Here is a 25,380-nt window from a genome sequence, read left to right as displayed (position 1 = left end):
TGTGTATTACCAGGTTATTCTTGATGGAACACCGTTTAAACAATTCAATGATTAGTTAGAACAACATCTGAAATTGTGTAGCCTATTTATCAAGGGTCTGATCAGTGTCCGAGTCTGTTCTTGAGACTTTCTGAAGCTGACAATTTCATACTAAACCTAATTATATTATTATGCTCATTTTGTACAGGTACTTTAATTTAAATGTGACATTTTGGTCATCTGAAAATTTTTTTGCAGATCATGGAAGAAAACATTTTGATTACTTCTACAGACCACAATCCTTCAGAAATTATTCTAATATGATAATTTGATGCTTAAGAAACATTTATTATTATTAATATTAATGTTGAAAACAGTTGCACTGCTTAATATTTGTGTAATCTTTGACATTTTTCAGGATTCTTTGATGAGTAAAAAAAACAGCATTTATTTGAATTCAAAATCTGTTGTACTTGTAACAACGTAAAAGTCTTCACTGTCATAAAATAATCAAATAAAAAAAATGTAGTGTGCCCTTGCTGAATTAAAGTATTAATTTCATTAAAAACAACAAAAACTTTTGCATGGTAGTTTAAGTATCATCTGTTGACCGGAAAGAGAAGCCAATGTTCCTTGAAGGAAGCACCACCAGATAGTAAAAAAGAAAAAAAGAAAACAAAAAAAACCTTCTGTGGCATCATGAGTTAAGATTTTTTTCTATATGGCATCAGGCTAAGAAATGGGAATTAATAATTCAAATCAGACCAACATTGTTCAGTCAATTTTTTAATCAGGGACAAACTCCTGATGCGCCCAACACACATACGGTCAAATAATTAAATCAAGCATGACTCAGAAACAGTGTAATATTCATAACTATTTCCTAAGCATTTGATCAATGACCGTCTAATAGAATCAGCTTATTTCTTACAGTTAATAACAGACGTTTAGCTCAACTTATTTGCAGTGCAAGTTCTAATACATCACACAACAAACTAGTTGATTCTCAGGTCCATCTCAAAAAACGTTGGCTTGGACAAAAATAAAATAAAGCTACCACTTAAAATTCCCAGAAACGTTTTTTTTTTTTTTTTTTCTCCTTTAAAAAAAAGAAAAAGTTGCTGTTATGTTTCCAAACTCCGCAGAGGAAAGCTTATTAGTTTATCATACTTTCCCCATCAGTCTAGTCTGATCCTACACAACCACCAAAGACTGTCCTTCCTCTACATTTCTGCGGTCTCTGTCTGTGAACAGCTCAGAACGCTTAAAGCACAGGAACGCCTCGCAGTGAACCCCTGGACTGCAGATAACGCACAAGAACATACCATATCCCCTGCACGTCATGTCATTTCACTTTCACATTGACTCTAGCGCGACCGATATTAGCTACGCCTTTCTCAGTCAGTTCTTTTCAAACATCTGATGTCCCAAGTCCTCCTGCTGCACGCTGCGGCTACGTCCTGCGGCGCTTGGCTCCTCCAGGGCTGGAGGGGTTGCTGGAGGTCATCACCTTCTCCACGGCTCGGCTCCTCTTTCTCTTTTCCCCGGCTGATTCTTTCGACCCGCTGCCCGTCTCACCGGAGCCCCCCCTCTCGGCCCGCTCTCTCTCTTTCTCGCGCCCGCTGCCCGACCTCTCCGACATCTTCACGGAGGAATTGCTGCCTGACGAAGGGAGAAGGGAAGGATGAAACGGGGGGAAAAAAGGGTGGGATAATGGAACACAAAGAAAAAAATTATTAATAACATTACAAAAGAAAAAAGGTAACACTTTGTTTTACAGTGTCCTTGTAATACTTCACATTTACTTGCTGTAGTTATAACAGTAAATTATGCATATTTACATGCAGCTACCCTAAACCAACAGAAAGTGCATGTAGTTCATTATTATTACTAAGTACATAATGTATAATTACACTGTAATAAGGACACCTTAAAATAAAGCGAAACCAAATAAAAGTTATTTCAACTTTCTATCCCAATTAAAAAGTGTTGTATGTCATTTCTGCACCACTAGACTACACTAAATGAAGCCTGACATTAGTTTAACCAATAGTTGCAGAACAACCTGTTTGTCCAAACATAGTAGACAGAGAGGGAAAACTGTGGAGAAAAGCATTCGGTTTGCAATACAGTTTGGTGATGCTAGTGGCACAGAAATGACACACTTCACCTTCAACTTCACTTCCATAATATTGACATTTATAGTTTGGAAAATCACATTTCTCTAATCTAAAAATACAATCCCAGAATGCAATGAGCTCTGTGAAAAAATATCCTAGATAGTGGACCAAGAGAAAAAAAAATGGTAATGGTTTTATTCCCATTCAGGATTTTACCCTATATTTTTGTGTACCGTTTTTTTGCCCATTCACGCTGTGTCATAATTACTGTAATTATCAGTCAGTTGGTGTTTTAAATAAGTGATAAAATCCATGGATCTTGTGGATATATGGAGATTACTTAACCCGACAGCTTCCACGTGTTCATAAATCCTATACACGTATTCATTACTTTGTTGACTCCAGACTCATTCAGGGGGTGAATAGATATCATAATATTCTAATTTCTGATCACAGCCCCATTTCTATGGGTCTGAAAATTGTGCTACCAAAGGCGGAGTATTGTTGGCGTTTTAATCCTAAATTATTAATGAATAAACAGTTTCAGTCTTATATGTTCAAGACAATTTTTGGAGACTAACGACAAGAGGGAAGTTTCATAGTCTTGCCTGTGGGAAACATGTAAAGTGGTGTAAACAGGTCATATTGCATGTGAATCTTCGTTGAGAAGGGAGAAGCATAGATACAGTAGAAGCCATACTTCTGTCTTTAGTACAAATGTTTTGTTTATCTAAAGCTCAGACTGACCTTAACGCTATTCTTTAGTTGAAATATGAATATAACTATTATGAATAACTATGTTGAGCCATCAGGTTTCTAATATGTTGATTAAACTTAAACAGTTTGAATTGGGAGATAAGGCAGATAAGCTTCTTGCCAGGAAACTAACTGTACGTACACACCGCCGCTGACTTGAGCTACAAAGAAGCTCTGGCCGCCCTGTCAAGGACGCTTGTCAAAAAGTACGGGGACGCTTGTTGACTCTCTGACGTAACAGCGGGAGAAGAGAAGTGTCACAACATGAAATGTAAACAGAAAAAACAAGCAATACATTGACGCTAGAAACCTTTTATAATGACAGCATTTTTGGTCACATTTGGTCAGGAAAAAATAAATAATTAGCTGCTATTATTATTATTTGCATCTAGTGCAATTGGTCAAATCGGTGTTTCCGTGAGCAAATGAATTGCATTCCCGCTTAAAACGAGCGTTCGTAAATATGTGCAATAAAAGTTGCGCTCATCCTCAAATGTGTATCACTGGATCATTATGGATCATCGCAGTTGTTGTGTTTGGTGCTGCTGTATTGTATTTGCGGAGAAGACATCAGTTTAAACGAAAGTTTACATCGTATATGTTTCTCCGGAATCAGCCAGGACGTCTATATACCGATTGGTTGCTGGCGTTTTGCCACTGGTTGCCTGCTGAACAGCGCCATAGCTCATTACCATAAAGTTGAGCTACTTTCAACTTTCTGATTGACGCTTTAGTCACTCAAAACGCAACGCCGATGGATTTGACGCTCCTTGCAGCTGAGAGAAGCCAGCTTCCATTGGAAATGAATGACTTCCGGTAACTTTGGAAGCTAAAGTCAGCGGTGGTGTGTTCGTACAGTAAGGGGTGCGCAGGCTAGTAGGGCCATTCATCAAATACAATCTCAGAATGGTACTTTATTAACACATCCTAAAGAAATTAATAATTGTTTTGCTGAATTGTATAAGTATCTTTATTATTCCAGCTGTTCTAAGCTGTATATTACAGGGCACCAATTTCTTGATGCGGTGGACTTTCCAAAACTTAATGAGTATGCCAGAGAGGAATTAGTGGAACTGTTCACTTGCCAAATTTTGGAGGCAATTAACTCCTTTTTTAATGGGAAAGCCACAGGTCCTGATGGGTTCATCTGGAATTCTATAAGGCTAATGCAAATGCTCTTTTGTTGCTGAGAATGGTAAATCGATTGAAAAGGAAACATTTTCTGACTCTTTTTATGAGGCACATATATGCCTTTTGAAGAAAAAAAGACAGAAACGGAGCCCTCTAGTTACAGGCCAATAAGTCTTCTCAATTGCGATCAAAAAGTGGTTGCCAAGATTTTGGCCACCCATTTGAATAAACATGTGGCCTCATTAATTCACCCAGATCAAACTGGCTTTGTCTGAGGAAGATTTTCATTTTTTAATTCACGTGGCCTGCTAAATATTTTGTCCAGTAATCAGAGTAAGAGTTAAGGCAGACGCTGAAAATGCCGAAATGTTTTCTGTGCCGGATCGGTTTGGCTTTGGTGGGAATTTTAAACTATTCATAAAAATGCTTTAATCTTCCCCTAAATCTGCAATATTTACTAATTCGGATAGGTCTGCTTTCAATCCTCTTCAGCGTGGTACACGACAGGGCTGTTGTCTAAGCCCACTGTTATTTGATCTAGCTTTAGATCCCCTGGACAGAATGATCTTCGTAATCATTCTGAGATTAGGGGTATATCATGTGGTCATTCTGAGGTTAAGCTGTCCTTACATGCGGAAGATCTGCTTTTATATTTGAGTGATCCTTCTTCTCCTTTGCCATTTCAAATGGAATCACTTGAGGTTTTTGGCTCTTTTTCTGGTTATTCTGTTAATTGGGAGAAGAGTGTATTCCTGCCCTTTAGTGAAGGACCGGATGCCCAGTTTCTGAGGTCATTATGTTTTAGAATTACAGAGTTGTTAACTTATTTAGGGTTAGTCTTTCCAAAAATTGTTAAACATATTTTCAGTCAAAATTTCAGAGAAGCCATAAATAAGCTAAAAATATACATTGATAAATGGAGGGTTCTTCAGTTATCTTTAATTGGTCAGGTCAAGATGGTCTCTTTGCCTCGCTTTGTTTATCTTTTTCAGAACCTGCCTATATATTTGCCATATTATTTTTTGAAACAATTAGATTCTTTCATTTTGAAAATATAAAGTGCATAGAATTTCTAAGGCCCATTTGCAGAAGCTGAAAGAGTTGGGTGGTCTAGCGCTACCTGCTTTCTGTCATTATTATTGGGCTGCTAATGCCAGGGCTAAGATGTTCTGGCGGATTAGCGATCAAGCTGCCGATAACTTGACGGACACGCATCCCAAGTGGCTGTGCATGGAGGCTCGGTCAGTTGTTGGTAGCTCCCCAGCTGCACTAACCCTGTATCTTATATCGAATTTTGAATCAATTGAAGACCATGTTGGAAATTACGCGTCCTTCGGTGCTCCAGCCCATTTGTGATAATCTTGTCCGGCAAGTCGGAAAAGGTTTTTTCACGGTGGAGAGGCAATGGTCTGACCAAGGCTAAGGACTTTTATTTAGATGGAAAATCTTCCACTTTCAAACACTTGTATAAAACCTTTGATCTTTCCCAATCACAATTTTTTCTATATCTACAGGTGCACCACTACATAAAACATTATTTTAATGAGTTTCATGAGTAGCCTCAGGATTATTATATCTATAATCTTTTGGGTCAACCTCCTATGGCCAAACATTTGGTGACGCGGTTTGTTTCTTATTTTGCAGGGTCTTCAGATCACCTCAAAGTAGCATGGGACAATGATACTGGAATTAAAATCTCAAACAAGATTTTGGAAGAAGGACTGAAGCGAATTCATACCTGCTCTATTAATGCAAGATTACAACTTATACAGTTTTAAAGTATTGCATAGGTTAGACTATACCAAAACTAAACTCGGTACTAATTCGGGATACGGGTACTAATGTACCGTTCAGTTTCCCCGTTATGCGACAGATGCAAGAGCTCTGATGGGACACATGTTCATACTTTTTGTTTTTGGCCTGAGATTTCTGAGTTTTGGAAGAATATTTTTTCAGTGGTACTCAAACGTTTTTGGAGAAGATATCAGTCCAGATCTTGAATTAGCTTTGTTTGGATGTTCTGACCCTATATATGACCCTGACCCTATATACTCTTTTGTGAGACTTTGATCTTTGTTTGTATATAAATAAATAAAATATATAAAAAACTAAATTTACCGCTGGAGTCTTTTTGAGTGTTTTCACACGATGCTGTAGAGGTCAGGTGATTGAAGTTGGTGCTCTCAGAAAATTCAGAATACTACGAGGACGTGAAGTCAGAATCTTGTAATTACGATAATTCCATCATGGTATGAACGCACCTAATGCTTATTAGCTTCTTGTGTTGTTAGCTACGCAATATGCTAATGCAACATTATTTTACACTTTGCATGTGTTATTTGTATGTCGTAACCTATGTAGAGGGTTTTTAACGTGTTTTGAAATGACAGTACAATTTGCCTTCTTAAAGGGTTAGCTCACCAAACAATGAAAATTATCCCATAATTTACTCACCCTCGAGCCATCCTAGGTGTATATAACTTTCTTTTCAACAAACGATATTAAATAATATCCAGGCTCTCCCCAGCTTTGCAATGGCATCAAATAGTGCCAGAGTTTTTGAAGCTCCAAAAAGTTCATCCATCCAACATAAAAGTAATCCATACAGCTCAAGTGGGATAACCAATGCGATGGGTTTTTATAAGAACAATATCTATATTTAAATATAAACTATAATCACTGGCTTCTTGCAATGGGCGTACGCGCGTTCACAAGAGAGTCGATTTTCGGCAGAAGGGTGACCTTGGGCACTAGTCAATGCCATCACAAATCTGGGAAAGAACAGTCCTAGGATGGCTTTAGGGCGAGAAAATTATGGGATAATTCTGATTTTTGAGAGAACTATTCCTTTAAGAATACGTTTTTTTTTTTTTAAGCAACTGAAACTCAAGATCCAAGAATGTGCCGACTTCCTAAATACAATAATCTCTTCAAGAAAATAGCTTATCGTGTTGTTAGCTTAGCAACATGCTAACACAACACTACTGAAATTAAGTTTTGAGTGTGCTACTTGTATGTTGCTGCCTAAGTAGAGGGTTCAAAATCAGTCACTTATAAAGTTAGTAATGCTGCCTATGTAGACTATAATGGGGAAAAACACCTAGTTTTGGAACAGAACTTGTTTCTGTGATTCTTTTAAAGCCTAGAATTACGTTTAATAACCACATTTTACTGTCTGCTTCAACAACTAACACTTTTCAAATTGAAGGTCGAAAGCATGAGTATTATTTCTTCAACCTTCCTACCAGAAATATTTGAAAAACTGGTGAACCTTTCTGCAAGTTATTTCATTCTCATACAGTATATAGCGGTTTCTGTTCAACAAACCTGTCAGAAGCAAACCCTCAACATGCCATGCTTCATGCCCCCCATACACAGAGAACAACAACAAGCTAGGGTGCACATATCACAAACAAAAAAGACAAAAGAGAAAGAGAAAGGAGGACAGCGAAAGAAAGACGAATAGACGCACATGGTCAGAGGTCTCTGAAGGCGGTCTACAGAGGCCTCTGGTAATGAGCTGGTCTGTACTGAGCTCAAGCTGGAGTTTTGGAACAGAGCGAAACGTTTTCTTCTGTCCATACCTCGCAAACTCCTGGCCAGCCATACTGGGACCCAGACCTTTGAAAATGAGACACAAATGACCAGTGTGAGCCACGCTGAGCTTCACGCCAACGGGAGAACGATCCAGAAAAAAAAGTGATGCAATGACGCAGGTTTTAATAGACGTCTTACGCCAAAAAGAAAGAGAGAGAGAAGGAAAGGAAAAAGAAAGGGGAGAGTAGATGAGAGAAATAAAGAGAGTAAAGGAGGAGAGAACCTTCTTCATGGGTTGCAGGCGGGTCGCTCTCTTCTTTAAACTCCTCCTTCACGTCATCTTCTGATCCCACTTTACCTGCGCAGAGACATAAAGAGCTTTTAATGATCAGTATAACCAAATGGATCAACTGTGGAGGATCACAACACAGAAACTAAGAGCAGCTCACCTTCCTTGACATCCTGTATGATCTCTTCAGGCAGCACAAAGCTCTTTTCTGAGTTTGGAAACGGGAGTATTTCTGATTCGTGCTGCAGCAACAAAATGTGATTTACTGATTAGCTTTGAGTAGTATTGTAGTAGTACATGTTATTTTTTAATATAACATTGGAAATTGGAGCAATAAAAAACATGAAACAATTCATATGTGTTCGGTCTTAGCTTATTTTAGTGTTTATTTTGTTGTTAGACAAAAAGTATTGAAAGTTACATTTTTAGGCAGATTAAGTTTTTAAGCTGCTCTGCCTCAGCGGTCTAACAGCGCTCGTCAAAATGATCGAGACGGCCAATCAAATCAAAGAAGGCGGGTCTTCATATCTTACTGTCACAACAAAATGTGAGTTTGTGGAAAGATGCAAGTAGATTTAAGTATTAGACAACTGTTTTATGATAGAAATGTTCAGTGACTGACAGTAATAGACCATCTAGTGATGCGAACTAGTCTCAACTTTTTATGAAATTTTGCCATTTTAATTGAAAATATGCGATCATGCCTCCCACACTCAGAGTATGGTTGCGGCCCTGATCACCCCGCCAGGGTTTATTTTGTGATAATTTCAGACCTTATATTATATGTATATATTTAAGAGATAATTAAATTATAGCATATGAGAATAAATTAATTAAATATTGATAATTCTATACAATATTTACACTAAATGAAAATGAGAAATGCTGTAAAGCTGAAAAAAGTTAAAAAACAATAAGTAATATTGTTTCAGTTAATGTTTATTTTATTTCAAGTAATTAAAGTTTTTCATGGTTTTAGTTTCAGTTAACTATAATAACTTTGGGTCCTTCACAATATTAGGATGAGAAAGTCTTAAGACCAGACCACTAGTGAAAATGCTTTTATTTGACATTTTTCTAATATAAAACAGTAGAAGAATTAGGGATGGGCAACGATTAATCGCGATTAATTGCATCCAAAATAAAAGTTTGTGTTTTTACATAATATGTGTACGGTGTATAATTATTTTGTATAAATACACACAAATATATAAATGCTTGTGTGTATTTATATATACAGTAAATTATACACAGTACACATATGTTATGTAAACACAAACTTTTATTTAGGATGCGATTAATCATTGTCCATCCCACACAACTATGACAAGCTGAATTGAACGATGACATAAATATCCTAGTATTTGGACATTAGACTATACCAAATGTGTTTATTTGATTAGTGGACTGGTTACATCATTATAACGTTTCATTGTTTTACAAACACAACAACTTCAATTCCAGGTTTAGGAAATGATGTAATATTGCTATTGTGAATCCCTGATTTGGACTTTTGGATCCCATACATAATATATCCCATTTTACTATGATAATGTACATTGCATGCAATGAATGAATCTCATAAAATAGTTGAGTTGTCTCTTACCAGCGCTTGCATGTCATACATGGTGCTCAGGTGATCCCAGATGACTTTAGACGACACCTGCCTGCCGATGTTCTGACTGAACTTATCACGAATACAGATCATGTGGAAATGACGATTCACCCCTGAAGACAAGAGACAGTTTCACAAAACACACTCACCTTCCAGCACAGAAAACACCTTTGTGTTGATGTAGATTAGCCTAGCCATTATGCTATCATGCTAGTTAGCAGCCGCGCTAACGTTTGCTAACATGTCAACAGATATAAACTACTCTATTGCCCCCGTAAACATAGTATTATTCATTATATTACATAGTCCAATTCTACAATTATCTATAATAAAAAAAAGCCGCCGTACATGCAATCGTTATATTAAAATTGTCTTAAACAATTAGCGATTGGACTCGATAAAGCTAAAGATCACTAAAACCCTTAGATAAACTAAAATGCATTATCAGTAACGTATTTTACAATCTGTTTGGTGTTATAAAAAAACGCATTATCGATTTTAGATATTTAAAATGCAAAAAAGGAGCACATGGTCCTTATTTATGGTGTTACATTGTTTCACGCCTGGGGTCCATACACAGAGATCGGGCCTGTTATTCACATCACTCACAAATTAATTCATCTTACCTACGGGTTTGTGACCCAACATGGCGTGAAAAAGACACACTTCTACTTCTTGACTCCATACTATCGATTCCTCGGCGGTACAGATGCCGGTTTCTGCTTGTTTTTCGTCGGATGGCACAGCCTCAGCCTCCCCCATGTTTCTGCACTGACACACTCGCAGATGAGAATGAAATGCCTCAGTCACTGATGCAGCTCTTCATCATCACAACAACCATCATCATATACACTTATTGCGTGCTTTCATTAAGTGCCCACCTACTTGCTTTGTATCACTCACTCACTCACTCTCTCTCTCTCAAACACACTCTCACTCTCTCTCTCTCTCTCTCACACACACACACACACACACACACAGACACAGACACACACACACACACAGGGTTTGTCTGTTCATCTCCATTGAAAGCAAATATTTACTTATGTTTATATTAAATCATAATTTCACATATTGTATTTTTTTCTATATTTACTGTATATATATATATATATATATATATATATATATACATACATACACACACACAGTATATATATATATAATACTGTATTTACACAGTATATGTATTAATATATATATATACACAGTATATAATATATATATATATATAAAGCAAGTGTCATTCTGTTGGTTGTATACTTGTTATCAATTGTCTGTTCACATTCATTTAATGCATTTTATATATTATTGTTTATATTATAGCTATAATATAATATAAACAATTTAAATATACATTGCATAAATTCAAGGTTTGCATTTCTTTATTTATATACCTGAATAGCACTCTTATTTTCTTACTGGTATTTGTTATGAATTTGAACTACCGTAATATTGTTAATTTTCTGCTATTAATTTAATACATGGATTACCATGAAGCAATAGACATTAATGCTAATCAGACAATATTTGCTTATTTTGAGATTGTCAAATTAAAGATATTTAGCTAAATGTGCCTAAACTTTTGTTGATGGATAATGCTATTAAAGATTTTTTTTTTTTCTTGAATATACTGTGTAAAAAAGTTTAAATTCATTAATTTAATTAAGTGTACATCACCTCTGAATTAAATGTTATGAGCCTTACACCAATGGGATTTCACCGTGAGCGGGACATCGGGACAACTCACAACGCCTCAGAAAAAGAAGTGATTCACGAAATGTAATTTTGCTAATTTTGTCACATTTGTTAAAAGATTTACATTAAAGAGATTATTTTATTGCTTCATTGGTTAAGAAACAGTGTTAGCCTATTTCACTAACATATGGCTAATTATTAGCCATCGGCCACCCTTATGTTGTCAATAGTATTAGCAATGGCCACTGAAAAACCCATATTGGTCAACCACTAATATATATATAAAATACAAAAACTTTATTGAAACTTTTTTGACCATTCCAGAAGTGTGAAATGCCTCTGAAATGTTCATTATTAAAAGACTACGCCAAGTGCAAATGAACAAGTGTTTCCAGCAGTGGTTTCAGGCACAGCCGTGGATCACGCTGCCGGCAGGACAGTTCCACTGCTCGTCATCCACCGGCTCGTGCGTGCGCCTGCACTGCAGATCTCCAGACGGGGCTTCGGTGAAGGAGCTCTTAGAGAAGCTCACCCACTCTCCGCTGACGCCGACGCCGCACACCCGGCACAGCTCGGCCGCCAGCGGGTCTTTGAGAGAGAGGAGGCGTGCCAGTCTCTGCAGAGGGTAGCGGCAGTTGCGGCTGCTGTGCCCGTGGCTGTAGAGCAGGAGCAGGTCTCTCCTGCAGGGCAGCAGGTGTCGGTGGACGGCACAGACCTGGATGAAGTCCAGTCTCTGGGATAGACGGAGCAGCCGAACCGGGTTGCGCTCCGAATGCGCCCTGCTCACGGCCAGAGCGAGTTGAACAGCAGGAGAGCTGCGTATTCTCTCGGGCAGCTCAAGAACATGCTGAAGGGCATGAGTTGAACCTGAAAGCATGAAGAAAATATGTGAATGTTTATCTGTTCTCTATTAGAACAAAGTAAAATGTGGTAATGTGGAATGTGCGTGGAAATATGAAAATAAATGAGAAAAAAATAAATACTAGTGCCAGTGTTATTTTAGTATTATTTAAATACTTTTATTGTTATTAATATTTCGAAGGAGCTTTTATTTTTATATTTTAATTTTAGGTTACTTTTTTAGTATTGTTCTTATATGCTTTTGTAATATATATATATATATATATATATATATTTCTAGGTTTTTTATTTATCGTTTTTTTTAGTTGAATTTTATTTAGCAATATTAGTACTACACCTTAAATTATAAACTATTATCTATTAATAATTTTTCATCCATTTATATTTTATTTTATTTCAATGAACACATTTTTTTTCTTTATATATTTTATTTAGTTAACGATAACACACCCAATCCCATTTCAAACTATTATTGTGCTGCATTCATTACTAATGACTATTATTCATTATTCAGAAAAAAGGTGAAATACTCAGGGTATTTAAAGGTTGTGAACCCATTTTCAACTTTTTCTAAGAGTACCTGTAAAAGTATTTCCAGCACTTAAAGGCAAAATATGGGGCCCATTTTTTTTCCCATAATCAAAAAGCAGGTCTAATTCATTGAATTCATATTTATTAATTTTTAAAAAATGTATTTACTCAGGATTAATATTTGTCTTTTTTTTGTCTAATATTTAGTCTATATCGCGATTTGATTTAAGTGTACTGACCTGCTTTTTATTTCTTCATCAAAAATGTGACAAATTCCGTGTTATACAGTAAATTCTGATTGGATGACAGGATTCCGCGATTCCATCCACGTTTTCCACATCATGGAAATCATAGGACCCTAAAAATATCGATAATACCAGTAGTAGAGCCGCTGGAACAGCTTACCCCAAAGCATCTGACACAACTTACCCCCAAAACTAAAATTTTTGGGAAAATGCTTAATGCCTATAATAATTTGCAGCTAATCCTTAACCAAATAATTTACATGATTTTGTACATTAGCAGTTCGCCACACCTGGATAAATTTGCATGGACATAACATTTATTTGACCTGTCATGTATAAAATTTACTTGACATGAAAAAAAGAGTTTTTAGCATAAAATTCTCAATGACTTTCATGGACATCTCCCATGCTGCTGTACATGATGGAGCCTAAAAATATAAATATATGGTCCCAAGTAGGGGTGGCTCGATACCACTTTTTCATGTCCGATACCGATACCGATACCACACACTTGAGTATCTGTCGATACCGATCTATACCGATACAATACCATATATTCCAGTGTTGTTACGGTACCAAAATTTCAGTGTTCGGTACCGATACCTGTGAAAATGCACGGTTCTCGGTACCAATTTCGGTACCAAAGCTAATTTAGATTAAATTTGCATATATTAAAGTGTATATCCATTTGTTAGATAACATTAGATAAAATGACCTAACAATAGTTATATACACTGAAGCAATTATTCTCCTTGTGGTAATTTAAAAATGTAGCCTACTAATACATTTTTAAAATCAAAAGTTGTATCTGTTCATGAACAATCAAGTGTTTGTATTAAATAACATTCACAAACATACATTAATGTTGTAAAAATATATTGTTCACTCAATGTGTTGATGCTAGATAAGGCATTAAGTAATGTTAATGAATGGTATCTTATTGTAGTGTTACCAACTAAACAGGAGATAAAACTTGTTTTGTTTGACTTGACTGTACTTTTATTTAATCCAAAACTGCGTTCATATTTAAAAGGCCTTTTTAACTAGATACAGCCGCACGCGATACCACTTTAGGGGACGTTCACATATCGCGTTTTATGCGCGTGCAAATTCATTATTTCAAATGTAGGCGCGCGGGTTATAATAGAAGCATCTCAACAGGTCATGTGACAAAAACCATGCAGCGGCCTTTCCGTAACAACATAGAAAGCTCGGCCGAACAGCTGATCATAGCTGTACAGCGCGACTTTTTATTCCTCATCTCAATGAATAGTAAAGCTAATGCAAGGGCTAGAAATCAATTAATTATTTGATGATACTTCCTCGTCATCATGGAGAGCGCAGTTTGCACCGCTTTCTCCTTTCCACAAGCGCGTGCTTTCCCGTATGCAACCATGAACAGCGCCTGGAAAACTAATTTGCACGATTCATTCCTCCTTGTCAACAAGTGGATTCAGAGCCACCCCCGGTCGCCATGTGTTTATGAAGAGGACGCAACTGTGCACCTTTCGGACAGCGCACCAAGAACCGGATTAATCCAATACTTCGGTACCACCGGTAGACTACTTAAGAAAAGCTGGTACCGTAACCATGTAGCTGCTATTTTTTTTAGTACCGAAGTACCGGGTCTTTTGACAACACTATATCCACACAGCTGACATGATAACTTAATTGCTGAGAGGGCTCGCTTACCTCACTCACCTCTAGCTACCGTTCACGTGATGCCAGTGTTGCCAAGTCCGCGGTTTCTCCCACCCCGAAACGCGATTCGTTATTTTTAAGAAGCAATTGGGCGGGATTTGTATGTGAAAATCTGGCAACCCTGCGTGACGCATGTTGCTCATCTCTCTTCACGGCATGTCTCTCAGGTGTTGTTAAGCATTTGTATGACAATTTAGGACTAAGGGACGTGATCGAATCGGATCGGGTTATACTCCCGCGATTCATGCAATATCCGATCCAGTGATTTTGGCCAGTATCGGACTAATACCGATACCGAATATCGGATCGGCGCACCCCTACCAAGACTAAAAAAATTATACAGCTCACCTGACACATCCTTCCCCATTTTCATATCATACGATTTTAGTCATACATAATCCATGTCGGTATGGATTAAAATCAAGAAAATGATACTGTCAACCTAGCCCTAGCGTCCACACAGCTTTCCACACGTTTATTCACATTGTGTGAACAAAATAGACGCTGTCAAAACTCATAATTGAAGAAGCGCTATTTAAATGTCGCCGTTTCTGTCAATGTTTTCGGCTGAAAATTTCAGTTATAACATTTTTGGTAGCCAAAATTTCAGTGCATAACTCATTATAATATAATTATTGTTTGGGTTTTATCGTTTTTTTGTCATGTTGTGTTGCACTGCTTGTGTCCGGTGTACACGCAGTATGAGATGAACAAAGTCAAGGCAATCACTATAATACACACACTACAATAACATCAATATACTGATACTAACCAGCACTGAGAGCTCTAGCAGTTTCCACTCACTCACTCACTCGCTCACTCACCCAAGTTATAGAGCAAACTCAAGGCCTGGAACTCCTCTTGATGCCGGTGTTTCCCATCTCTGTAGCTCTCCAGCAACCAGCTCAAGCTTTCCTGCAGGTGAGTGTCATTGATCCGCGGGTCATAATATTGAAGTGGCTGCCCGCAGAGTCTGTAAGAGGCGTAGAGAAGGAATCGCACGCTTTTCTCCAGCACAGCCACACAGTCCGGTCCTGACACACGCTGGATAATCATGTCCTGCCGAACGCTGCGCAGGCGGTCAGACACAAAACTGTACACCTGTGGATCAGACCATAAACAAGACAGGCTTCAAATGGCCATCATATTACAGATAAAGATGACAAAATGCAATTTCCATACCTCCGTCCATGGCTGAAATGTAGAGGAAGCTGCAATGTCATCAACTAGGTAGCACACAGTCTTTAAAAGCACAGATGGAGGCCGAAGGTCACTGGCTCTCGTGGAGTCTTTCCCCGCGGCAGGTCGCGAGTACTCTTTGACAGCGCGTGACACGTCAGCACACGGCAAGCGATCCCGCTCTGTGCCGGCCAACATCTCAAACCTGTGCAGTCGATTCTGGGCCTCCCGCTGGCGTAATTCAAAGGCAGGGCACATTGTCATACAGGCGCCACGGGGCACTGAGTCTTCAGCTTTCTGCTCAACCGCCCGCTCCCTGTTCGGTCGATCCTGCTCCTTATGCCTGTGTCCTCGACCCCTCCTAGAGTGATGCCACCTAAACAGACACACATATATATATACACTGTAGTACATGTGTCTGTATGTGAAATTGTAAAATATTATTTCAAATTAAAGTAACAGTTTTCTACTGTAATATATTTAAAAATGTTATTTATTCCTCTGATGTCAAAGCTGAATTTTCAGCATCATTACTCCAGTCTTCAGTGTCACATGATCCTAGGAGACATATAAATCAATAATTTTTATTCAGTAAGGACAAATTAAATTGATTAATAGTGACAGTAAATGCATTTATAATGTTACAAACTATATTTCAAATACATGCTGTTCTTTTGAACTTTCTATTCATCAGAGAATTAAAAATATATATGAATTTCCCCAAATAATTAATCAGTAAAACTATTGAAAATTTTAGTAAAAAATGTATTAGAACCATTATTAATATTTGAGAAGGGACACAATTGATAACAACATCATCAAGTCAGCATATTAGAATGATTAAAAAAGGATCATGTGACACTGAAGAACAGAGTAATGAAGCTGAAAATTCAGCTTTGATCACAGGAATAAATTACACTTAGAAAAAAATAGAAAACAGCTCTTTTAAACAGTATATAACACACACACTATATATATATATATATATATATACATATATATATATATATATATATATATATATATATATATATATATATATATATATATATATATATGTGTGTGTGTGTGTGTGTGTTAATTTCACTGCCTTTTTGCAATAATTCATAATTTCCACATATCCTGTGATATATAATATACATATATGAAAATTATGCATTATTGCAAAAAAGGCAGTGAAATAAACAGGGTCTATCATCTCTTGTTAAAGTTTCTAGTATTGCACAGGTCTGTAAGATGCTCACTGCAACCTTTCTGACCAATTATTTTCTAATTATTGAGAGAGAAAAAAATCTCGTTTAAGATTCAAAATGAGTTATTTCCAAGCCACATCGCCAAAACACATTTAGCAATATAACGTTACCAATCTGTCATGTGCAAGAGGTAACGTTAGTAATCTGCTACTAGCTTTATACGGTTGACATCAGCCCTGTTCTAACAAAGACGGCTTCTGTCTGCGCGGATACTCTTTGTATCAAACGGGTTTCAGTTAAACTTTTAAAGTGGTTTAAAAAATGTAAATGTTCATGTCATATCGTTGTTCATTAATCAAAATACAAACAAGCTTTCGAAAGACTCACGCGTTACTCATGGCTGTGTTGTTCATCATTGGTAGTGTCTGTTGATCACAACTGCTCGCACGTCACTTGCCGTAAAGACATCTCCGATTGGTCGGTGGTCTGTATAATAACACTGTACGTCACATCCGCTAAATTCTTATATATCACGCCCAGATGCCAAACGGCATATTTTACTCATATATATATATATATATATAATTTACATGATTTTGTACATTAGCAGTTCGCCACACCTGGATAAATTATATATATATATAATTAAAACAGCAGAAAATTGTTTATGAACAAAAAATAATAAACTGTGCAATTACTGCAAAATTATTTCCAGTTAAAAGCTGCAGAGATTCTATTCATGGATTTATTTCTTCTTGTTAAGATCTTCTTTTTGAAATAGGGTACACCCACATATTATTATGGTTATTTATTTTAGGAAAAGTGAATCACATATCTGATCAACTTAAATAAATACTAAAAGCAACCAGAGCAATGACTACAAAATCCCCTTCACAAGCCAGTTCAGTTCCCAGTAATTAATGTTAGGTGTTAAGGACTTTAAAGTTATTGATGAAATCAGTATGGTATCAAATATTTCTCTCTTTATGTAGTACATATACATACATACTGGTATACATAATGTTTGGTGTGTTGATCTCAATTTAAGAATTTAGACAATAAAACAAATCCAACAGAAACCTATCAATTTCTCAACCAAATTGTTTTAATTTGTAATACAAATATGAGTCACTGTTGTTTTTCTAATAAAATACACACCATCACCAGACCTATGAATGTGTGACAAATCCCTTAAATCCTGCTTCAGTAATGTATGAAATAAATACCTGGCTACAATTAATTGATTATTCACATTCTTTAATTATTTCATTGTAAATAGATGCCTTAATTATACAGCATATCATGTCATGGAGGGGCAGAAGAGTGCCTGGGCTGTGCTCGGTCCGATCTGGCCTTCCTCCAACGACTGCTGGAACAAAACGGTCTCCCGGCTTACTAATGAAGACACCTCCAGAAGATCAGAAAACGTCCTGCAAGAAAATATGAAACAGCAAATGGACATGCAAAGTCAGTTAAAATATAGACTAGCACAGATGAAATGCGCATCAAGCATTGTTTGAAAAATAAGGTACGTGTTTCGGCACTAGGGACTTCACAATGTGCAAAGTCTTTCATATATGGAGACTGAATTGCTCTTACCTTGTCAGCTGCTGGCTGATTTCACTAGCTGTATTTTTCATCTCTCCAAGACACTCTGTTAAAGCCTCACAGTCAGTGGGAATGTCCTTTGTATAGTGTTGCAAGAGACGCTCGCTCTGACTTAGACATCCGACCGCTTTGTCTGTGCAAGACAAATATGTTTCATTAGATCTGATTGGAATTATTTAAAATCACCAGTTGGAGTCAAGGCGCATGCACACTGACCAGTCATTTGAATCTCTCAATAACACACAATGTCTCGTACTTTATAACTTCACGTCCAACAATATAACATGTTTAACAAAGACAGGGAACTACACTGCGACCAAAATGGTCGCATATGCGACCTTTTGAAATGCCATTGCGACCCTAATTTTGAATGGGTCGCAAATGTATCACTGATTATTTTTGTACCTACCTTATGTTTTAGGCAATATGCTATGATTTACTATGAGCATTTATTAAAACAGAAATGTGTATTTTAAGTATACGTTTTAAAACGTGCTCTGAGCATTCAACACAAAGTTGGCTTCAGCCCCGCGACTTATAAAGTAATCGGGTTGATGTGCGCGTTTTTGTCACAAGTTTCCCGCTGTTCGCGCATAACTATTCTCTATTGGTTCTTTGTTTTAAACAGCAGACGTAATATTAATCCGTCTCTGGTCATGATTTGGAGACAATGAGCATTGAACCGTTTTGCCGTGCTGCTTATATTTATCACGCAGTAAAAATGCCCCTCCCCGCGGCCAAAACCAGTCGTCTGTGGATGAGAATCCAAAACAATTAGTGGAACGTTGTCCTGCTTCACTTCACAGGCGCTGAGTGAAATGAGAATTTTAGAATGACGGGACACTCATTTATATGACACTTTATTCAACAGGAAGAACAGCTCGTTCCGCGCGTCATACGTCATTGTACGCGCAGTCCTTTCAGTTTCGGTTTTCAATCCGATCAAGTGTTTACATGTTCTCTCGATCGCATTACAAAAGGAATAAACCACCCCTTTCAATCCGATCGAAATTTTATTCGGATCGAGCTCAATCCGATCGATTAAGGTGTTTACATGAAGATGTTTTAGTCCGATTGAGCCGTCAATCCGATTATAAGTGTCCACGTAAACGCAGCTTCATGTAAATTGAAGCTTCACAATGACAGTATGAAGCACGCGAAATGTATAGACCGGTATCCCGTGACGCAGCAGCACTCCCCACTGCATTTCGGCGTCAAGCAAACCGAGCAAGTGAGGAATCTGAATTGATAATTAAGTTCAATGTAGCTTATAATAAAGCCTTATTTGTTGCTTATTATATTTCACTTAATTGTGAAGTGGATATGCATTGTTTTTTTTTGTATCTTTAATACCGAATAGTCAATAGCTGCTGAAAATCTATTATTATATTATTTTATGGATTATATTTATTTTATTTTAAGAGTTCAGGAGTCTACCCATCTGTGCCAACCATAGCATGTTGACTTGAAATCCAAAAGAAATTCATTTTGCAAATTGTGTACTGTATTTTCTATTGCAGTAAATCTATCCCAACCACTGTTAAAGAAAACAAGGCGGCATGTGGTTTAAAAGATGGCAAGTAAAATAAAAAGCACATCTGTATGCAATACAGTTTCATTATTGTTCATTATTATCCAGAGCGGCTTACTATAATTAATTTGTGCGACCAAATCATGTTTTGCGCCAGTAACTGAAAAAGTTAGTAGCGCAAGTGCCACCAGTGGAAAAGGTTAGTGTAGTTCCCTGAAAGACATACCCAAAAATTGCACAATATAAAACACAAACGTCATATTAAATATGTTGAGCAAATCTCACCTAAAAACTGCTCTGGGTCTTCTCCAATGTGCACATTCTTCACAGGAAGCTTGTGTCTCGTGGCATCAACGGCTGTGGCAAATGACTTGTACTCCTCTGCAAATGTGTTTGCTGCAGCAGCAACAGGACTTAAAGCCTCAATCTGCATTAAAAAAATAAGGACCTCAAATGTGAGAGCTGTTAACATTAAAATTTAAGCAACAGAGTTAAACGTGTGAAGATGACCTCTCACCTGTACGTCCAGTAAACTGTTGAGTTGTTTCTGCTTTTCCAACAGCTGATGCTGTCGTTTCTTTTGGTTAACTTGTGCTCTCAAATGCTGCTCTTTCTCCATGACGGCCAGAATATTCCTCTCAGCCTCCTCTCTCATCTTTCGGGTATTATGTTCAATCTAGAAACAAAAACATTATCAAACAAGGGCTTTAAAAAAAATGGAAATGTTCATGCATCAACTAACTATTTTTGGATTAATATGCTCAATATTTATTCATATTTTGTTTATGCTCTTAATGCAGTAGCCATTTCACCTGACCAATCAGAGCAGAGTAGACCAATCACAACAGACTGGGTCATCTGACCAATCAGAGCAGAGTAGACCAATCACAACAGTCTGGGTCATCTGACCAATCAGAACAGAGTAGACCAAATCACAACAGACTGGTGTTCGAAATCGCCCCCTATACCCTCATTCACTATTCCCTGCTTTACTCGACTAGAAGGAGTGAATGAAAACGAATGAGTGAATTCAGACACTAAGGCCACATTTACACATAGCCCGGTATTTAGAGAAACAAATATTATCCCCCCCCCCCCCCCCCCCCCCCCCTCCATTTCAATAATAACATCGTTTTCAAAAAAGTTGTCATTTACATCAACCCGCATAAATACGCAGTCAAGCGTCATCATAAAATGCAATTGCAAACAGGCCAAAAGCGTTTGGACTAAACCAAAAATGAGATCACCTTAACAGCAACCATGATCAGTAGCCAAACAAACTATAAACATAGGGCGCTCACATGACATTAAGCATTTTCTGGAGCATAATGTGACGTTTGAGAACCTAAAACCCCGTTTCTCACAGTTGACACGGCAACACATAACCGCCGTTATCAGAAATCTCCACTTTGGCCGGAGTTTTTAGAAATAATCGTTTTCTGTGATAAAAACAGGGTTTTCGTGTAAATGAGAGGCCAAACCGCTGGGAAATATCTGCGTCTTCACTTCGTGTAAACGGGGCATGAGTGCATGGCTGCCGTTTCTGTATAGTTTGTACTTGCGGTTTAATAATAATTTGAAACTTGGTAATCTGGCAGCTCCAGTACAGTAATGAAATAATTTATCTTGAACCCTGACATGGAAACTAGCAAATAAACCTTAATTAAACAATTGAATTATCAATTAAAAAGGAATTTATACCTGTATAATATTACACTAGACCAGCACAGTTTGGAAAATGGATGGATGATTAATTCAGCTGCGGGCGACATCTCCTGGCGAGGCGCGGGAATTCATTCAGGGCATTATGGGTATTCTCTAGCCGTTGAGCGTACATCAGTTGTACACTCAATGCGGTGCATTGTGGGATTGAATGAGTGCACTCGATAACGTCCACTATGGTTTTGGACACCACTACAAATGGCTATCTCCTTAAATAGTGCCCTATTTAAGGGTATGGGGGCGATATCAGACACAGCCTGGCCCATCTGACCAATCAGAGCAGAGTAGAGTAGACCAATCACAACAGACTGGCCCATCAGACCGGAGTAGACGTATCGGGAAGATGGGGTTTAGAGAATCCTTGATCGAGCTGAAAAGTAGTAATGCTGCAATGTATATTATAAGAAAATGATTATATTATAAGAGTTTTTTGACCATAGATGCATGTAAACCTTTTTTAGGAGACCTCCAAAACAAAATTAGGAACAAAATGGGGCACTTTAATCACATGCTGGCAAATGAAATGTTTTTTATGCAAGGATGTAGATATGTGGATATATATCTGTGTGTGTATGACAATATATACAGTATGCCTGAGCATATCTGAATGTGCAATGTGGTAGCAGTACATACATTTAATTGGGGTGATGAAGAGTGGTGTGGAATGGTCACAATTGGTGTATATGCACTAGCAAAAAATTTATTATTATTATATACAGGGTTCCTACAGGTTTCTTCAAGTTAAATTCAAGTCTTTTTAAGACCATTTATGTAAAAAATCAATACCTATTTCACGTTGAACTTGCGTTCATTTATTTTTCAAATGTGGAATGGGTAAAAGATAAGCCAAGCAGGTGTGAAAAATAAAAATATTTCAGTAGGCCACAAGAAAGTTTGCCGAACAATATTAAGTTGTTTTTTAACATTAGCTAACTACTTATTCCATGCTGGGAATATGGTGAACTGAGAGACCCCTGAACAATAAACATAGAAAATCAGAACTCAACAATAAATTAAATTGTCTGTGAAAAATACAATACGGAGAAGTTACATACAGCAAAATTTTTAAGACCCAGACATCAAAATTCAAGACTTTTTAAGGTATTATTTCCAAATTAATAAATTCAATGCTTTTAAGGCTTTTTAAGACCCCGCGGGAACCCTGTATATAAAAAAAATTATAAAAAAAAAAGAACAAGTAACTTTTTTACCAAAACAAAAACAAATCACAGGTAAAGCTGTGGGACATCTTCAATAACTATATTGATCAACTTAACATCAGACCTTAGCAGTGAGGAAGGCCAGCAAAAACGTCTCCATCGCCATGTCCCTTTCTTCATTCTTGGGGTCCACTGTGCCTGGCGGCGCAACTTTGTCTGGAAAATGTAAACGTGTTATGCAAGCCGTTCAAACGACCGTTAAAACAAAATCACATTGCTGCTCTACTCCAGACGATACGAGTACCACACCTTTAATAACGGAGACATCAAAATCTGGACGCATGCAGTGGCCATCCAACACAGTCGACTGAAAAACATTTCCTCCCAAATTTGAGGATTCCAGAATGCTGGAGGCCACTGTTGGGAAAACATCACATTCATCAGTCATCAAGTAATTCATCTAGTAAAATAAAGCCTATACAACAACTGAACTAGTTTAACCAACACATAGACCCTATATTTATATGCAGATAGTGAATATTTAATCTGATTAGCCCAACACTCACAGGTAGAGTCATTGTATGCCAGAGTGCTTATTGTACGCCTCGACAGGACGCCGTCCCTCGGCTTTCGTGTGTTGCCTGTTCTGGGAGAGGACGGTCTGGGTGGCATCAGCACCGATTGCTGCTGTACACTGCTCTGCAGAACACACCACATAAAACAATCAACCCTGATATTGTTATGAAATGACAGAAAACAGTCACAGCAACACTGATGTCAAGATTAGTATGGAAACATAATGTAGAGGTTATTCCTATTATTTTGCGGTCAGTTACCTTTGCAGGAGCCTTTGTTTCGGTTTGCATGTACCTAGACTTTACAATTGTGCCCGACGCTAAAAATCAAGATCAGATGAAATGGTCAGAATTGTCAGTATAATAAAATTAATGAGTTATGAGAAGTTGTAAGTCATGCTCTTACTTTTGGTTTTCCTCCTCGCACCACTGTTATTTCCACTACTGACGTCATTTTCGGTGGATAAACTGAAAAACAGAGGCTGTCTGAATATTTGCATTCATGAAATCGACTTAAAGGATTGTGGTGCATTCTATTATTTATCTGTGTCGGAGTTCCAACTAGGAAGACAGACGTTGCCTAGCAACACGCCCCCTTTGAAGCTGCATTGAGACTGACATTTGGACCTTCAAACCGTTGGTTGCCATTGAAGTCCATTATATTGAGGAAAATCCTGGAATGTTTTCCTCAAAAACTTTAATTTCTTTTCGACTGAAGAAAGAAAGACATGGACATCTTGGATGACATGGGGGTGAGTAAATTATCGGCAAAAAAAAGTGAAAGTTTTTGAAAGTGAACTAATCCTTTAAAGGTGCAATAGTACGTGAACACACTGATGACGTGTGATGTCTGCATGAACAGGCTGCCAAACACATGTTGACTGACAGGGAACACGTTATCATTTCATCTGGACCGAATGCAATGATTTAATGAACATTTTATGGTCCTACGCCTTCCATAGACAATATATATATTTATAAAAATACATTTAGACCACTTAACAGTGATTGCTATCAGGATATGAGGAGACTTTCAACCAGGATTAAAAAAAATCATTTTTGGTAGAGAATCACATTTAAAGAATACATTTCAACTGTTTTGGGAACTTAGTATCAGTCTGTGTAGCAGAAACAGATATCACATGTCTTTAATAGTTATTAGACCAAATGATTCATATTTAATAGTAGTAATAATATCATCTTATCAAGCCCACTTAAGTTAGTTTCCTTTCCATCATGTTTCCTTTTTAAACCAAGTCAATAGGTTTATTCACTATCATTTTCAAAACAGAGTGTCTAGTGGGCCACAATATTTGAACATATATTTATGTTTATACATTATACAAATTAGATATGTAATATTATATTATCTTAACTATTACTGGCCCAAGAGTAAGGCTAATACACATGACACTTCAAAGTAAACAAATAATGCAAAAAGTTATTAGTGTGTACATTGTACAATCAGCAAGTTCATAATTCAACAGTTCACAATGACATGATTTTGAGAATTGAACGAAATAAAATATAAAATCTTACTTTTTTGAGTCACTTGAAGCTACTTTCTCAACTTTACGTATATTTGACGGCGCCTTTTTAGATGCCATTTCGTTATACAACTGAGAATCGGATCGAGGACTGTTATTATGATGTTGTTGTACCCGCGTTTTATCGATTGTCTTCCTCTGTGTGCTTGAAGCGCTAACAGGAGTTGTGTTCAGCGCCACCTCTCAGCCTGGAGTGTAAACACACACAGTAATACTAATTACAGTCAGTCAGCGAACAGTTTCGCATTTTTCCTGTACAGTGCATCACAATATGATGCAATGATTTTTTTCTCTCCATTGTAATGAATCACTTATGAGTAATTAACTTCCTGAATTTTAAAACATTTTGAAAAAAAAAAAAAAAAATCCACGATAGTTTTTTGACGTAAATAAATATGTAGC

General features: G+C 37.2%; 3 protein-coding genes across 5 annotated transcripts; all 3 read right to left on the bottom strand.

The window, feature by feature from the left end:
* Nucleotides 1-219: 219 nt before the first annotated feature.
* On the bottom strand, nucleotides 220-10,454 carry mrgbp (MRG/MORF4L binding protein). Of its 2 annotated transcripts, XM_079587979.1 has the most exons (6): nucleotides 10,054-10,454; nucleotides 9,419-9,540; nucleotides 7,973-8,054; nucleotides 7,807-7,881; nucleotides 7,488-7,607; nucleotides 416-1,641 (listed from the first exon to the last, which is right to left on the bottom strand). In XM_079587979.1, the coding sequence occupies exons 1-6, from the start codon at nucleotides 10,187-10,189 to the stop codon at nucleotides 1,433-1,435; spliced, it is 744 nt and encodes a 247-aa protein (XP_079444105.1). In that variant the 5' UTR covers nucleotides 10,190-10,454; the 3' UTR covers nucleotides 416-1,432. The 2 variants fall into 2 exon arrangements, with proteins under 2 accessions (XP_079444104.1, XP_079444105.1); XM_079587978.1 differs by lacking the exon at nucleotides 7,488-7,607 and having other exon boundaries at nucleotides 220-1,641.
* A 947-nt stretch (nucleotides 10,455-11,401) lies between these two features.
* sac3d1 (SAC3 domain containing 1) lies at nucleotides 11,402-17,333 on the bottom strand. Of its 2 annotated transcripts, none has more exons than XM_079587976.1 (4): nucleotides 17,223-17,333; nucleotides 15,646-16,018; nucleotides 15,288-15,564; nucleotides 11,402-11,992 (listed from the first exon to the last, which is right to left on the bottom strand). In XM_079587976.1, exons 1-4 carry the CDS (start codon nucleotides 17,249-17,251, stop codon nucleotides 11,529-11,531), a joined length of 1,143 nt encoding a protein of 380 aa, XP_079444102.1. In that variant the 5' UTR covers nucleotides 17,252-17,333; the 3' UTR covers nucleotides 11,402-11,528. The 2 variants fall into 2 exon arrangements, with proteins under 2 accessions (XP_079444102.1, XP_079444103.1); XM_079587977.1 differs by having other exon boundaries at nucleotides 15,646-16,200; nucleotides 17,223-17,284.
* Nucleotides 17,334-17,568: 235 nt separating this feature from the next.
* On the bottom strand, nucleotides 17,569-25,169 carry haus8 (HAUS augmin like complex subunit 8). Its single transcript, XM_079587657.1, has 10 exons — nucleotides 24,971-25,169; nucleotides 23,838-23,899; nucleotides 23,693-23,751; nucleotides 23,423-23,555; nucleotides 23,166-23,273; nucleotides 22,981-23,072; nucleotides 20,492-20,650; nucleotides 20,260-20,401; nucleotides 18,435-18,576; nucleotides 17,569-18,265 (listed from the first exon to the last, which is right to left on the bottom strand). Exons 1-10 carry the CDS (start codon nucleotides 25,036-25,038, stop codon nucleotides 18,136-18,138), a joined length of 1,095 nt encoding a protein of 364 aa, XP_079443783.1. The 5' UTR covers nucleotides 25,039-25,169; the 3' UTR covers nucleotides 17,569-18,135.
* Nucleotides 25,170-25,380: the final 211 nt, after the last annotated feature.

This window comes from Phoxinus phoxinus (assembly GCF_949152265.1).
Source record: "Phoxinus phoxinus genome assembly, chromosome: 18".
NCBI classification, from domain to species: Eukaryota; Metazoa; Chordata; class Actinopteri; order Cypriniformes; family Leuciscidae; genus Phoxinus; species Phoxinus phoxinus.
Note: the sequence above shows the minus strand (reverse complement) of the source record. Positions and strands in the feature narration are given on the sequence as shown.